Here is a 14,450-nt window from a genome sequence, read left to right as displayed (position 1 = left end):
TATACTTGCCATTATAATAAGTCTGACTATTACCATCATCAATATGAGAGTCTAGCAATGATTTGATTAGTTTATCAAGTACTTAAAGCCTTTAAAATAGACATACAGTCTTTTAACAAGGATAATATGACCTGGCTGGCATGGCTCAGTGGTTGAGCATTGACCTATGAACCAGGAGGTCATGGTTTGATACTGGTCAGGGCACATGCCTGGGTTGGGTGCTAGATCACCAATCAGGGTGTGCAGGAGGCAGCCGATCAATGATTCTCTCTTATCATTGATATTTCCATCTCTCTCTTTCTCTCCCTTCTTCTGTGAAATCAATAAAAACATTTAAAAAATAAAAAGGATAATATGATAACAAACCTATTTTGCTTGTAGAACTTCCTATGTGGAAAGTTTAAGCACTTCCTCTTGTGTTTTAGTCTCAAATAATGCATCATCATGTACTCTAGAAATTAAGAAACCTAAATACAAAGGCCAACCTATATTGCTATTACCAGGCTCATTTTCCCCTCCATTCCCAAACGGCAAACTGTGCTAGGATAGAAAAAGAAAAAGAAAAGTGAATAAGGAACAGAACGTAGCTTTACCAAGGGCAGACTGTGATTATTTATACTCAGTGTGGCTTCAAAGTCTTTCGTGGTGAAGTGGGAAACATACAGGGTCACAGTAAATACGTGAGCGAGTTTCTGAAGTCATTGCACTTCTAAGGGGAGGAGGGAGTGACAGTGCTATGGCAGAAGAAAGTGCCAGTGCTCGCTCTACCACAGGAACCCTGTGTCAACAAGGACGTGCAGCCTCCAAGGGCTAGTTGAGAAGCTGTAACACTCTAAGGGAGCACAGAGCTGAAAACAGCTGCACTGAAACGGAGAGGAAGAACAAGTTCACTTTCCCCGTGCCAGCCTCTCCTAAGCCACCACAGCTCAGTGCCAGGCAAGAACACCTGGCCTCTGGCTTTTCCTTCAGGAGGGAGAGAGTAGAGAGTGCATCCAGCACTCCAACTCCGTGGGGGGTTCCCGAAGACGTGGCTTCTGCCGTGCCTCACTTGCAGCACTGTAGGAACTGGCACAGTATGAATGTCTGAATGCTGCTGAGACCAAAGATAAAGAAGAGTGGCATCCTGTAGCCCAGGCGACTTGGCATGACTGGGAGAAGGCACATACATAACTCAAGGCTTCTCTCCTTTGGGAGAGAGGGAGAAGAGTAGAAAGTGATTCTGGTGCACCAGAAGCTTTTCATGGGGCCACACAAAGGAATGGTATCTGTCTCACCTGATGTGGGGCGCTGATGAGGAGCCCACATCCTCTGGATGGCTGGTGGCATTTGAGTACAAGAGGGCACGGAAGCCTTGCTGCTCTGGCACCAGAGAACTTGCAGTGCCACAAACAGGCACCAGAGGGAGCCAGCAAGGCCCTCTGAGAAATTGCACACACAAGCCCAGGGAAATCACACACATAAGCCCTCACCAAAGGATTTCAGCGGCCCCCTAGGATCTCTAGTAGGCTCATTTGTGAGAGTCCTCTCCTATACAAAACCAGGCAATAAAGGGAGGAAAGGGAGCTGTTTTCACGTGTGTAGATTCCAACACAAAATTACAAAACATGAAGAAAAAGGGAAATATGGCCCAAACAAAAAAATAAAATAGATCTCCAGAAAATTATCCTAATGAAATGGAGGTATATGAACTATCTGACAATCAATTCAAAATAACCATCATAAAGATGCTTCACATGCTCTAGAAAATGAGTCAAAAACAACAAAGAGACAAAAACATATTTTAAACACTAAGTAATTTTGTAGCTGAAGAATATGATAAACTGAAAACTTCACAAGAGGAATTCAATACCATGTTCAACCGGGCAGAGGAAAGAAACATCAAACTTGAAGACAGGTTATTAGAAATTATCCAATCAAAGGAACAAAGAAAAAGACTAAAGAAAGTCTAAGAGACTTCTGGGAGAAGAGAGAAAGGGATAGAATATTTATTTAAAAAAAATAATGGCTAAAAACACGCGCATTCGCGCGCGCGTGCTTCACAGAAACACAACAGCTGAAACCACAGCACGATTTTTATAATAAGAAATTTCCTAAAATTATTGTAGCGAGGAAGAAAAACCTTTAAGAAGAAATGTCAGATAGAGTTACAGTTTTGAATGAATAAAGATAAGTACGGATCAAAGTTGCAAATATATTCAGTATGTTTAATGTGCAGAAAAAATATAGCTTATTTATTTATTTCTAAATGGATTTTCTCTTGAGTCCCCCACCAGGGGATAGAGGGGACAAGAGCAAAAGAAAATATTTAGCGAAGGGCCCCCCTGGCTCAGTTGGTTGAGCATTGGTTAGATACGCCAAGGTTCTGGGTTTGATCTCCCATTAGGGCACATACAAGAATCAAACAATGAACACATAAATAAATGGAACAACAAGTCGATGTTTTACTCTCCCTCTTTCTCTAAAATCAATTAAAAATTTTTTTTTAAAAACTAAGAATTGGTTTTTTGAAATTATCAACAAAATTGACAAACTTTTTAGTATATGAACTAGAAAAAGAAGAAGGTGCAAATAAAGTCAGAAATGAAAGAGGAGTCATTACAACTGATGCCACAGAAATGAAAAGGATTCCTGAGACTTCAATGAACATACACCAAAGTTGGATAATCTAGAAAAAAATGGATAAATTCCTACAAACATAACTTACCAAGACTGACATGAACAAGAAAAAATATTTATAAATAGAAAGTAGATTAAATCAGTAATCAGAAACCTACACACGCACGTGCACACACACACACAGCCCAGGACCAGTGGCTTCACTGGTGAATTCCACCAAACATTTAAAGAACAATTAATGATAGTCCTTCTCAAACTCTTCCAAACAACTGTTGCTGAGGGAGTCCTTCCAAACATATTTTATGAGGCTCATTTTATCCTGAAACCAAAATCAGAAAAAGACACTACAAGAAAAGAAAACTATAGTTCCGTAACTCTGATGACTACAGATGCAAAAATCCAAACCAAGTACTGCCCTGCTGATGGGGATCTACAATGCTGCAGCTGCTATGTAAAACAGTATGGAGGTTCCTCACAATAAGAAAAGCACCACCACCACATGATTGGGCAATTTCACTTCTGGGTACACATCCTAAAGAATTCAATTCAGTGAGAAGAACACAATATTACTTCTATATTATTCCTGCCAAAGATGCATAACCTGAACCAAGTCATTAAGAAACATTAAACAAGCTTAAATTGAGGGATATTCTATAATTGGTCTGTATGCTTCAAAATTGTCCAATGTCATAAAAGTTAAAAGATTCAGAAATGGAGAAACTGTCCCAGATCAAAAGAGACTAAAGAGACGACTATTATAACACGTGATGCAAGATTATCTTTTCTATAAAGAACATTAATTGGAACAACTAAGTCTGATAAGGTCTGCAGGGTGGGCCCCTCGATAGTGGATACTAACAGCATGATTCAGCATGGGAGCAGGTCACCCCAGAGAGACCAGTCACGTGATCAGAGGTTTGAGGCTTTGAGCTACAGAAGATCAGCCCAGTCTCCTGGGAGGGCAGGGAAGGTGAATGCTGAGTCAAGCGGGGAATGATTTAAGCAAACATAAAAAATCCCCAATAAAAACTGGACACCTTGGTTCGCAATACTCCTTGCCTACGGTCATGCTGCGAACAACAGCTTCATGTTTGGAACCTTCCCAGACCTGCCCCTATGCATCTCTCCCTTCGGTGGGTTCTGATTTGTGTCCTCTTGCTATAGTAAAACTGAAACCATAAGTGCAGGGCTTTCCGAGTTCTGTGAGTCATTCTAGTGAATTATAGAACCTGAAGGTGGCTGTGGGACTCCCAGAAATTTGAAGCCACCCGTGACCCATCTGAAGAGAGGGTGATCTTTTGGAGGACTGTGCTCTTAACCTTCAGTTTGGCCAACTCATTCAACTCTTTTTACAATTAATATTAGAATGCTGATTATGGTTTATTCCTCATTTCTGGTAATATTTTTGCTGGTGTGTTTTCCTCCACTGTAGAAAAGATTCGCTGCTCTTTTTTTTGTTTTGTTTTTAATTTTAAATATGTTTATTGATTTAAGAGAGGAAGGGCACCCTGCAAAGTTGCTGTCGCTCGGCAGCTCCTGCATTGAGCGTCTGTCCCCTGGTGGTCATTGCGCATCATAGCTACCGGCCAGTTGGCCAGTCAGCCAGTCACTTAGGCTTTTATATATAGATAGTCTAGTTCAGCGGTCACCAACCTTTTGGACCTCACCGACCACCTATTGGCAACTGTTGGTCTAGCTCACTTGTAAATTCATGAACCCTAAGATTATATATATATATGGCTAATATGCTAGGTGTCCCTCCGACTCTCCGAACGGTCCTATGATGCACACTGACCACCAGGGGGCAGACGCTCAATGCAGGAGCTGCCAAGCTGCAGTGACTTGGCAGCAGCGGTTCTCGGGTGATGCACCCCAAAACCAGATAGGAGGGAGCCCAATTCCTTGCTGGGCTGCACGATTCCACCTTTGGTCGTGAGTTATGTTGTTGCTGGGGCACTGTCAGCCCAGAATCTGGTTTACTGCACACTTGCATTTGTGTTCCACACCCTGTACGTCAGCAAATTTGCAGAGTGACCTCTCGAACCCCGGGACCCCTTGGGGGATGTCGGACTGCCGGTTTAGGCCCGATACCCACAGATTAGGCTAAGGGATCCTACCTGCCAGAGGGACCCTGCTCACTCTGTAGACGCCAAGGAGGGACCGAGGGAGGTTAGCTCCAGGGTGTATCTGGCCCATCTCGCCCAGTCTCGCCCTCGCCCAGTCAGCCACCTTCTAATTAATTTCCTTTCAATGTGCACGAATCTGTGCACTGGGTCACTAGTAGAATATAAACCTGATTTGGTTTTACTTGCGGAAGCCTTTTGTTGGGGGGGAGCTCCTTGTTAATGAGTACAGGTGACCTCCAAAAGAAGCATTTCTTTGAGGAATTAAAGAAAAATCATACAAAGCCTGTCCAAAAGAATATGTTACCTTCCTGGGGTTCTTTCTGATTAACTTCCCATCTCTGTTAACCCAGACATATGCTTTATTTGCTGTTCTTTGTATTTTTTCTAGTCTATGTTTTGTCTTGCTTTGTTTCCCTGAACTGTCCTTTCCAGCTCTGCCTGAGAAAAAGCCTTTACCAACCCTTACCTAGAAGTAACTTTCCCTCCTCTAGATTCCTCGGAGTCTGGATAATTCTTATACTAATTTATAAGCTGCCTGCTCTACGTGGAGCCAAAGTTTCTGGTTTTCTCTGTTTCTTAAACTTGGTGCTCCTGCCAATATCATGTACTGTAAATACCATCGGAGTGGAATAAGGGGGATGAAACAATCAGCCTCATTTAAAAGACGAGTTGATCCGAACTGTCCTTAGAGTTTAGAAAAGTAGTTTTAAGACAGAAAGAAAATAGACAGTAAAAAGTCCAAGAAACAGTCTTTGTAGTTACAAAACCGTCACGGGGATGTCAAGTACAGCCTAAGGAATACAGTCAATAGTAACTACATATGGTGCCAGGTAGGTACTTGAAATAACAGAGGTGGGGGTTGGGGGGTGGGGAGTAGGACACTTGAGCAGAGATGCCTGCACTTGCCAAGCTCTGCAAATTACAGTTTCCTGAGCAAACAGATGACTGTTGCTGTTTTAAGCCTCTAAGTTTTGGGGTGGTTTGCTACACAACAACAGAAAAACGGAACAATGAATTGGATGTTCTTTGAAGGGAAAGGTTATTATTAAAAATAGCTAGCTTATTGCCCCTGATTAACTGCCTCACGTTACTTGCCCCAGGCAGGGTACGCAGTGGTTAAGAACACAGACTTTGGGACTAGATGGCCAGCATTTGAATACTGACAAGTCAGTCTCTGTGCTTTAGTTTCTTTATCTATAAAAGGAAGACAACAACTTCTGAGGCTATTAGGATTAAGGAAGGCTGTTTGAAAGGAAGCTATTTTAAAGAAAAGAGGTAGTAGAGAAGAGAAAGTAAAAATACAGCTGAAAAATAGTAAGACAGGAAATCTTAGAAGGAAAGGGAAATCAGGAATGCTCCAACAGGAAATCGGGGAGAGGCCTGGAAGGAGCGGGTTGCTAGCAGACCTGGGCACCAAATGAAACTAGGCTGTAGAGACGGTTAAGAGGCAGCCAGTGACTGGTTTCTTTGGCTTCAGCAGCTCGAAGCATTGCAGAAACTGCAGCAGGAAGTAGACTGGGCTGAGCAACAGGGCAGTGCCTACAGGAATACAATCTCCCTTCTAAGAGGCCCTCAAACACCCTAAAAAAGGTAAAGTTTACCTTTATTAAGTAGGCCTATGGTTGCCTACCTCCTACACGGAGGTCCCCCCCGCCCCGGCCCCAACTCACATCTTCTGACTTAATTGCTGATGCCTGAAATTCTTTTAAACAGGGAGAGAAAACATTTTCATTTCCCATTCAGAGAAAAAAAATGACAAAAATGTAAAGGTCTGGCTAAGATAATACTGAGCTTAACAGATTCAGATAATTACCCTGCCAAGAGCGGCCCCGTCTGGCATCTATGGAGGAGGAGGCAGGAACTAACGAATGGTTTATTGAGCCCGGCAGTCCGCAGACAGTAAGAGGATTTAAATTAAATCAGCAGATAGTCATTGAATGGCTTAAGAAAGAAACCTACGTGTGCCATCTATCAGACCTTTTCTGTGTTCAAAGAGAAAGGATTTAAAAGCAGGACACCATCAACCACAGACCATGGTCACTGAAGAGGAAAAAGAACTAAGGCTACGGTAACAGGAAAACTATAGATTTCAGCACTAATTAGAATCATCTTTACTCTCCCAGGAAGACAAACAAGAAGCAACAGAGACCAGCCATTAAGATCACAGACTCTGGAGCCAGACTGCCTGGATTTAAACCCTAACTCTGCCATTTACTAGCTACGTGACAGTGGGTGAGCGACTTCTCCATGACTTAGCATCTTCATCCTTAATATGAGTAACTGCACATATTTCACTGGGTTATTGTGAGAACCACATGAGTTAATCCTGAGGCAGGATAGTAAGAAGCTAGGAACATTCCTGGGCAAGTGGAATAGAGAAACTGAGACACAGTCATTAAACAAGGCCAAACAGCTTAGACAACTTACAGACAGCTAGTGAATCGCAAGACCTTATCTTCCCTAACCAAGGGCACTTGAGAGCAAATGCTTTATACCTCTCCTCCCTACCAGAGAATAAATAGCTTAAATCATGCTGGTCAGGGAGATAGAGGACAGAGACCCAATTAATGCCATTTGTGCCAGCCAAACCCAAGGACAGATAAACTCAGGGAACAAATAACAAAACCCCGAGTAGAGCCAGACAGACCCAAGATAAAAGTAAAACAGTAAAGCAGACCAAAGAATAATCCCAAACTCCCCTACACACTCATTGTGAGGCATCAGCATATTATAATCACACTTGGCAGGCTGATGAATATTCTGATGAAACCCTCCCCTAAAATTCTCACAAGCACAAGAGAGATAAACCCTCAAGACAAAAACACCAGTGCCAGCTCGCTCTAGAGCACACCCATGCCTCTTCGCGGGCATGAACTTTTTACTTCCTCCTAAAGACTAAGGGTCCCCACGAGACTTGCAACCAGGGAAGTGGTCGGCAGGGACAGCTCGTCCTGGGCTTACCCCCGATCCTGTCTCCAAGGTCCCCTTTTCTCTGACTTTCCAGTGAGCTAACAACAGCTCTGCTCCGCCTCACTTCTATCACCGTGACCTTCACCTCCCAGTGAGCTAACAGGAGCCCTGTGCTAGCTCACTTCTATCACCGTGACCTTCACCTCCCAGTGAGCTAACAGAAGCCCTGTGCTAGCTCACTTCTTTCCCGTAATGTTTCTAGGGAGCCACAGCCGAGCACTGCCCAGGCCAGGGGTGGGCAAACTTTCTGACTCGAGGGCCACAATGGGTTCTTAAACTGGACCGGAGGCCGGAACAAAAGCATGGATGGAGTGTTTGTGTGAACTAATATAAATTCAAAGTAAACATCATTACATAAAAGGGTACAGTCTTTTTTTTCTTTAGTTTTATTCATTTCAAACGGGCCGTAGTTTGCCCACAGCTGGCCTAGGCTCTCTCCTGCTGCTTCTTCTACCCTAAGCCCTTCCTGTTTCACGGTCCCCCAGCTTTAATATACAAACCCTCAGAATCACCTGGACTCATATTATGAAATCTTTCCTGCACAAAGTCAAGAACCCACACACCACAGGCCAGCCTGAGGCAGACCCATTCCCGGCCCAGTCCCTATCTGGTGACAATACAAGTAAAATGTTTAGAACAGTACCTGGCACATAGTAAATGCTATTGAAATATTAACTACAATTATTATTTCTATGATTATTTTTCTTATTATGGTCTGAGACATCTGACTTAAATCTATCAACTCAGGAAGCCCTACCATTACATAGAAGAACCTTGTTCTCAGGAGAGTCACTAATGCAAGTATTTTTGTAAAAGAAGAGAAATAAACAGAGAGGGGGTATGTTAGTACAGAAATCTCATGATTACCTGGGGAATAATTAAATAGACTTGAGGCACTAGACTCCTTATTTTTCTCTCTTTGATACTTCCTCTCACCCCTTACTTTATAAAGAAAGGATGACTTAATAACAACTTAATATAAGAGGTGAGAGGAGGTATAAAAATGAGAGGACACATAACTAGTACATTCTGATAACTGCTGACAGTTCAAATGACTTGGCTGGTGAAGAACATGGCAATATTGGCTTAAATAATATTTCAGATGCTGTACATGCCTTATAGGACAAGGCACAGAACAGGAGGAACTTGAACAAAGATTCACAATGAAATCTCATTATCTCAAGAGTTAAAACTCAGCCCGGCTGGTGTGTCTCAGTGGTTGAGCACGAACTAGGTCACGGTTTAATTCCCGGTCAGGGCACAGGCCCGGGTTTTGGGCTTGATCCCCAATAGGGGGCATCAATGATTATCTCTCATCAGAAATGTTTCCATCTCTCTCTCCTTCTCTATCCCTTTCTCTGAAATCAATAAAAACATATTTTTTTTTAAAAAGAGGTAAAACTTAGAAGAGAGTTTGCTACTCTGTGAGTATGGTGAACATCAGGCAAGCTTTACTTTTCTAAATCAAAACTGAGCTTTGGTTTCTAGGAAGAGCTATTTAGAAATATGACCACATAGACAGTACTTCTAAATAACATAAAAACACAAAAAAGAAAAATTTTCTAATACAGGAAGAAATAGGTAAAGAAATAGAAAATTAATTGGTAGTAGCAGTTTACACAGATAGGCTGTCTCTCATAGAGACCTGGTCTGATTGATTCAAAACTACAAAAAGAAAATTCTGTGCCTCTAAATTTTTTTAAGGTTGACTTTTGAGAGGTATTCTACTTACCTCTATTTACCAAGAAGAAGAGAGACCTAAACATAATATGTACATACTATGTATCAAACATAACCAATGCATTTTATGTTCAGTTAATCTTCATAATAACCCTATGAATACATGAGAAAGCAAAGAGAATAAAGAAATCTCCTCAAAGTACCACTGCCTATAAATGATGGGACAACCTCAGGACAATTTTGTCTGAAGCTTATCTTTGTTCTGTGCACTCACTATCCTGCCTCAGCCACAACAGACAGGTATTATCAGATCTACTTGCCTGAATGTTAACGTCTGCCCACAGAAGTAGGTCGGAGCGCTGGAGTAGAGAACACCTGAGGATTCCGAATCATTCCGGAGTGCTATATTTCTTCGACTGCTCAGACTGTACCCCTCAAAGCCAGCTGTCCATTCTTTTTAAAAAGCAAAGACATTGGGAATTATTAGGATCTGTTCAGGACTAGCTTCAGTACAGACACATTAAAAAAGACGTGGAAGTAGAAGAGACTTCTCTTAGAGGTCATGAGAAAGTTTAATAAAAGATTCTTCCATGATAGGGTATTATGGTTCATCCTACAAACCATAAAAACACTTTCAGTCTATTCTTTTGGCATGGAAGATAAAAGTGTTATAGCCTATCTCAGTGGTCGGCAAACTCATTAGTCAACAGAGCCAAATATCAACAGTACAACAATTGAAATTTCTTTTGAGAGCCAAATTTTTTAAACTTAAACTATATAGGTAGGTACATTGCTATTAACTTAATTATGGTACTCCTAAGGCTTAGGAAGAGCCACACTCAAGGGGCCAAAGAGCCGCATGTGGCTCTCGAGCCGCAGTTTGCCGACCACGGGCCTATCTGATAAAATCATATTTGAGCTTACTCCAACCTGATTAAGAACTAATTAACAAATGAGATTGAATCTGTTAAACTAGTAATATAGAAGGGATCAACGTCAACCATACAGCTTTTGAGAAAAAGCCTCTACTCAGATATACACTGAAGGTTTGGATCAAACACTGCAGTTTCCACGCCCTAGCCAGTTTGGTTCGGTGAATAGAGCATTGGCCTGCAGACTAAAGGGTCCTGGGTTCAATTCTGGTCAAGGGCACATGCCTGGGTTGCGGGCTCGATCCCCAGTGGGGGGCGTGCAGGAGGCAGCCAATCAATGATCTCTCTCATCACTGATGTTTCTATCTCTCTCTCCCTCTCCCTTCCTCTCTGAAATCAATAAAAATGTATTTAAAAAAAACAAAAAACCCTGAAGTTTCCTGGTGCAGTATTTAAAATCTGTGGTTTTAGGGAATGCTACCAATCCTGGGTGGCACTATTTTAGACTCTGCAGATAAGAACTGTTGAATTCTTTGTAAAAGTCACACGAAGTAATGTGAGCAGGAAGTAAAAGACACATCCAGTGTTGTTCTCATCAATCCAGGGGTTAGCCTCAGAAACAAGGGTGGGCAGCGTGCGGCCTTGAGCACAGAAGACAAGTGTTCCTACACACACACAGTTGAGCTCAGAAGTGAGAAGGCAAGGGCATACCATGCGGCACCAACGTGGAATGACCTATCTGGGGGACGCTCCAAGGACTCCACTCCTGTCGGCCATCTCCTCGGGCGCAGACTCGGAACTGATAATCAACATTGGGGTCTATGTGTAACACTATGAATTCAGTTTCAGAGCCTACATATACATCCTCAAAATGATTCGAAGTACATTTACGAAACTGGAGTCTGTAATCTTGGGCTGTAAAGTCGTCATCCACCTAAGGAGAAAGACTTTGTGTTAGGTAAAAGTCAGAGAAAAATTTCTCTCCGCATCACTGCATAAGAACTTTGAATGCGGCCCTCGGCGGTTTGGCTCAGTGGAGAGAGCGTCAGCCTGTGGACTGAAGGGTCCCAGGTTCAATTCTGGTCAAGGGCCCATGCCCAGGTTGCATGCTCAATCCCCAATAAGGGGTGTGCCAGAGGCAGCTGATCAATGATTCTCTCATCATTGATGTTTCTCTCTCCCTCTCCCTTCCTCTCTGAAATAAAAAAAATAAAAAATAAATAAAAAAAGAACTTAGAATGTGGCATTTTGGGCCAAGCATACAAGCCCATGTGCTGAATATACTCAATGCAGGCTCTTCTTAGGAAGGTCAGGGGAAATATTCCATCATTGCGTCCCTTCTTTTCTTTATTGAACCATGTGTTTAGACCTCCCAATCTGATATGAAAAAATCTGCTTTCTTTGATGAAATGGCATGATTTCTACACAATAATGCCAAGGATAAAACATTAAAAATTCAAGGATAAGAATCCCACAACTAGCCCAGCCGGCGTGGCTCAGTGGTTGAGCATCGACTTATGAACCAGGAGGTCACAGTTCCATTCCCAGTCACATGCCCTGGTTGTGGGCTCCATCCCCAGCCCTGGTCAAGGCTCGTGTGGAAGGCAACCAACTGATGTGTCTCCCTCACATCGATGTGTCTCTCCCCCTCCCTTCCACGCTCTCTAAAAATCAAAGGAAAATATCCAGTGAGGATTAATAAAAATAAAATAAAATAAAATAAAAATATGGCAGCTCATCTATATAACCAATTTAACACACAAAAATCTCAGCAATGCTGAGAGTGTGAAGAAATCATTCTTTAGACATTTTATTTCAGAGATATAAGTTGAGTGTTGACCAGAAAGCTATCAGACACCCAATATTCACTATCATCATTTGACTCTCCTAAAAAACAGAAATGGGAGCAGTCCTTAACTCAGGAAGTTTCAACTGAGAAACAATGCAGTGATTCAGGGATTCTAAAAAGTACCTTCAAAACTGTTTATCTCAAACTGGAAGAGCTACTGCAGTTCAAGATCCCTGTAACTTTAATTGTAAAGCAAAAAGGATTTTTATGAAGAGAAGAAAATATTCAAAGGTAGTTTATCAAAAAAGTAATCTGCCCAGCCTGTGTGCCTCAGTGGTGAGTCTCGACCCATGAACCAAGAAGTAACGGTTCAATTTCCGGTCAAGGGCACATGCCTGGGTATAGGGCTTGATCCCTAGTGGGAGGTGTGTGGGAGGCAGCCAATCAATGATTCTCTCTCATCATTGATGTTTCTATCCCCTTCTCCCTCTCCCTTACTCTCTCTGAAATCAATAAAAACAAATTTAAGAGAAAAAATTTAAGGCCCCCAAATCTCAAATCCATGATGTTGAAGCCACTTCTATAATTCTGAATTACTGACCTTACACCATCGCACAATGATGCCTCCAGGCTTCTCTATTAGTTCTTCTATCTGTACTGGTGGGCGAGATGCTACGGTTCCATGCTTAAAAATGTGGTCTTTCACTATGTTAAGAATTGAGTCATCCAACTGAGCAGATAAACAAGGCACATCGACCAGTAAAGGCACTTCTGGTAAGCTGAGGAAACAAAGCTCATGTGTTTATGATGCTTTAACTGAGAGTTAAGCATATAAGGGGTGGCCCTGGCCGGTGTTGCTAAATGGTTAGAGCACTGGCCAGAGCACCGCACCCCCGCCAAAAAAAATCCCAAGGGTTGGCTCTCACTTTGGAGCACAAGACACCTTCCCCACTCCCTCCCCCGCCCCCATCTTGTCCTTGTCTCTTTCTCCTAAGCTCCAAGGGCCCTTCTTTTGCCTCTGTAACTTGTTTCCTAAGCCCATTGATTCTATAGTTCACTTCTACTTCTGTGACTTTCTCAATAAACTTTCTCTCATTAAAAAAATAATAATAATACAGCCCTGGCTGGTGTGGCTCAGTTGGTTAGAGCATTGTCCAGAATACCAAAAGGTGGCAGGTCCGATTCCCAGTTAGGGCACATATCCAGGTTTTGGGTTCATTCCCCTGGTGGTACAGGAGACAACTGATCAATGTTTCTCACATGGATCTCTTTCTCTCTCTCTCTCTCAAATCCATAAACATATCCTTGAGTGAGGATTCAAAAAACAACAACAACAACAACAACAACAACAACAACAACAACAACAACAACAACAACAACAACAACAACAACAACAACAACAACAACAACAACAACAACAACAACAACAACAACAACAACAACAACAAGGAATACTTTAGATCAGTCACATACTATAAGGATGCAGAAGCTCCCGGTAAATAATGCTCATGGCAGTGGGGGCTTTACAAAACATTACATAAAGATTCTATTCCCAAATAAGTATGAGCAAGAAGATAAAAAAAGTTGGTAGAATCACAGTTGTCAAGTTTATACCAAAAGATCTGTTTTACTGAGATATGACCTAGTTTCAATATTATGTTCAAATCGTTAAAAATTTAACAATTCTGCCAAAACCGGTTTGGCTCAGTGGATAGAGCGTCGGCCTGCAGACTGAAAGGTCCCAGGTTCGATTCCGGTCAAGGGCATGTACCTGGGTTGCGGGCACATCCCCAGTGGGGGATGCGCAGGAGGCGGCTGATCGATGTCTCTCGCTCATCGATGTTTCTGACTCTCTATCTCTCTCCCTTCCTCTCTGTAAAAAATCAATAAAATATATATTAAAAAAAAAAATTTAACAATTCTATTACACATTAGAATTGAAGAAAATCTGGGAAGAGAGGAGGAGAAGAGGGTCTTAATATATATAATAGGGTCCTAATATATTTTGACAGGAGAAGATCTGACTTTGGGTGGTGAGTACATCATACAATACACAGATCTTGCAACATAGAAACCCACACCTGAAACCTGTATGTTCATGTTGACCAATGTCACCCCAATAAATTTAATTTTTAAAAAAATCGAAGAAAATCTGTAAAGATACTATACCAAAAATTGCAATCACAACTATTTTATATTAGTAATACTGGTAATGAGCAGTGAAACCTTGAAAAATATATTCTCTTTCACCTTTAATCAGAATCTTTAAGGGGGAGGGGATGAATAAAAAGGCATAGTTTAGATCAAGCATGTCAAACCCGCAGCCCACAACAAATATATTTGTGGCCTAGCCAATATAGCGGTATGTAACGTTTTAATAAAAAACTCGTAAGTTAG

General features: G+C 41.9%; 1 protein-coding gene across 1 annotated transcript in view; it reads right to left on the bottom strand.

Annotated features, from left to right (window-relative positions):
* Positions 1-14,450, bottom strand: part of CRLF3 (cytokine receptor-like factor 3) — a 25,818-nt gene that overhangs the window by 1,698 nt on the left and 9,670 nt on the right. Inside the window, exons 4-6 of the mRNA XM_015564135.1 lie at positions 12,655-12,832; positions 10,976-11,198; positions 9,713-9,845 (exon numbers count right to left, since the gene is read on the bottom strand). Coding sequence (XP_015419621.1) covers positions 9,713-9,845; positions 10,976-11,198; positions 12,655-12,832 — 534 coding nt within the window. The remainder of the gene's footprint in view (positions 1-9,712; positions 9,846-10,975; positions 11,199-12,654; positions 12,833-14,450) is intronic.

Source organism: Myotis davidii, unplaced genomic scaffold (assembly GCF_000327345.1).
Source record: "Myotis davidii unplaced genomic scaffold, ASM32734v1 scaffold699, whole genome shotgun sequence".
NCBI classification, from domain to species: domain Eukaryota; kingdom Metazoa; phylum Chordata; class Mammalia; order Chiroptera; family Vespertilionidae; genus Myotis; species Myotis davidii.
This window is presented reverse-complemented; position numbering and strand designations above follow the sequence as displayed.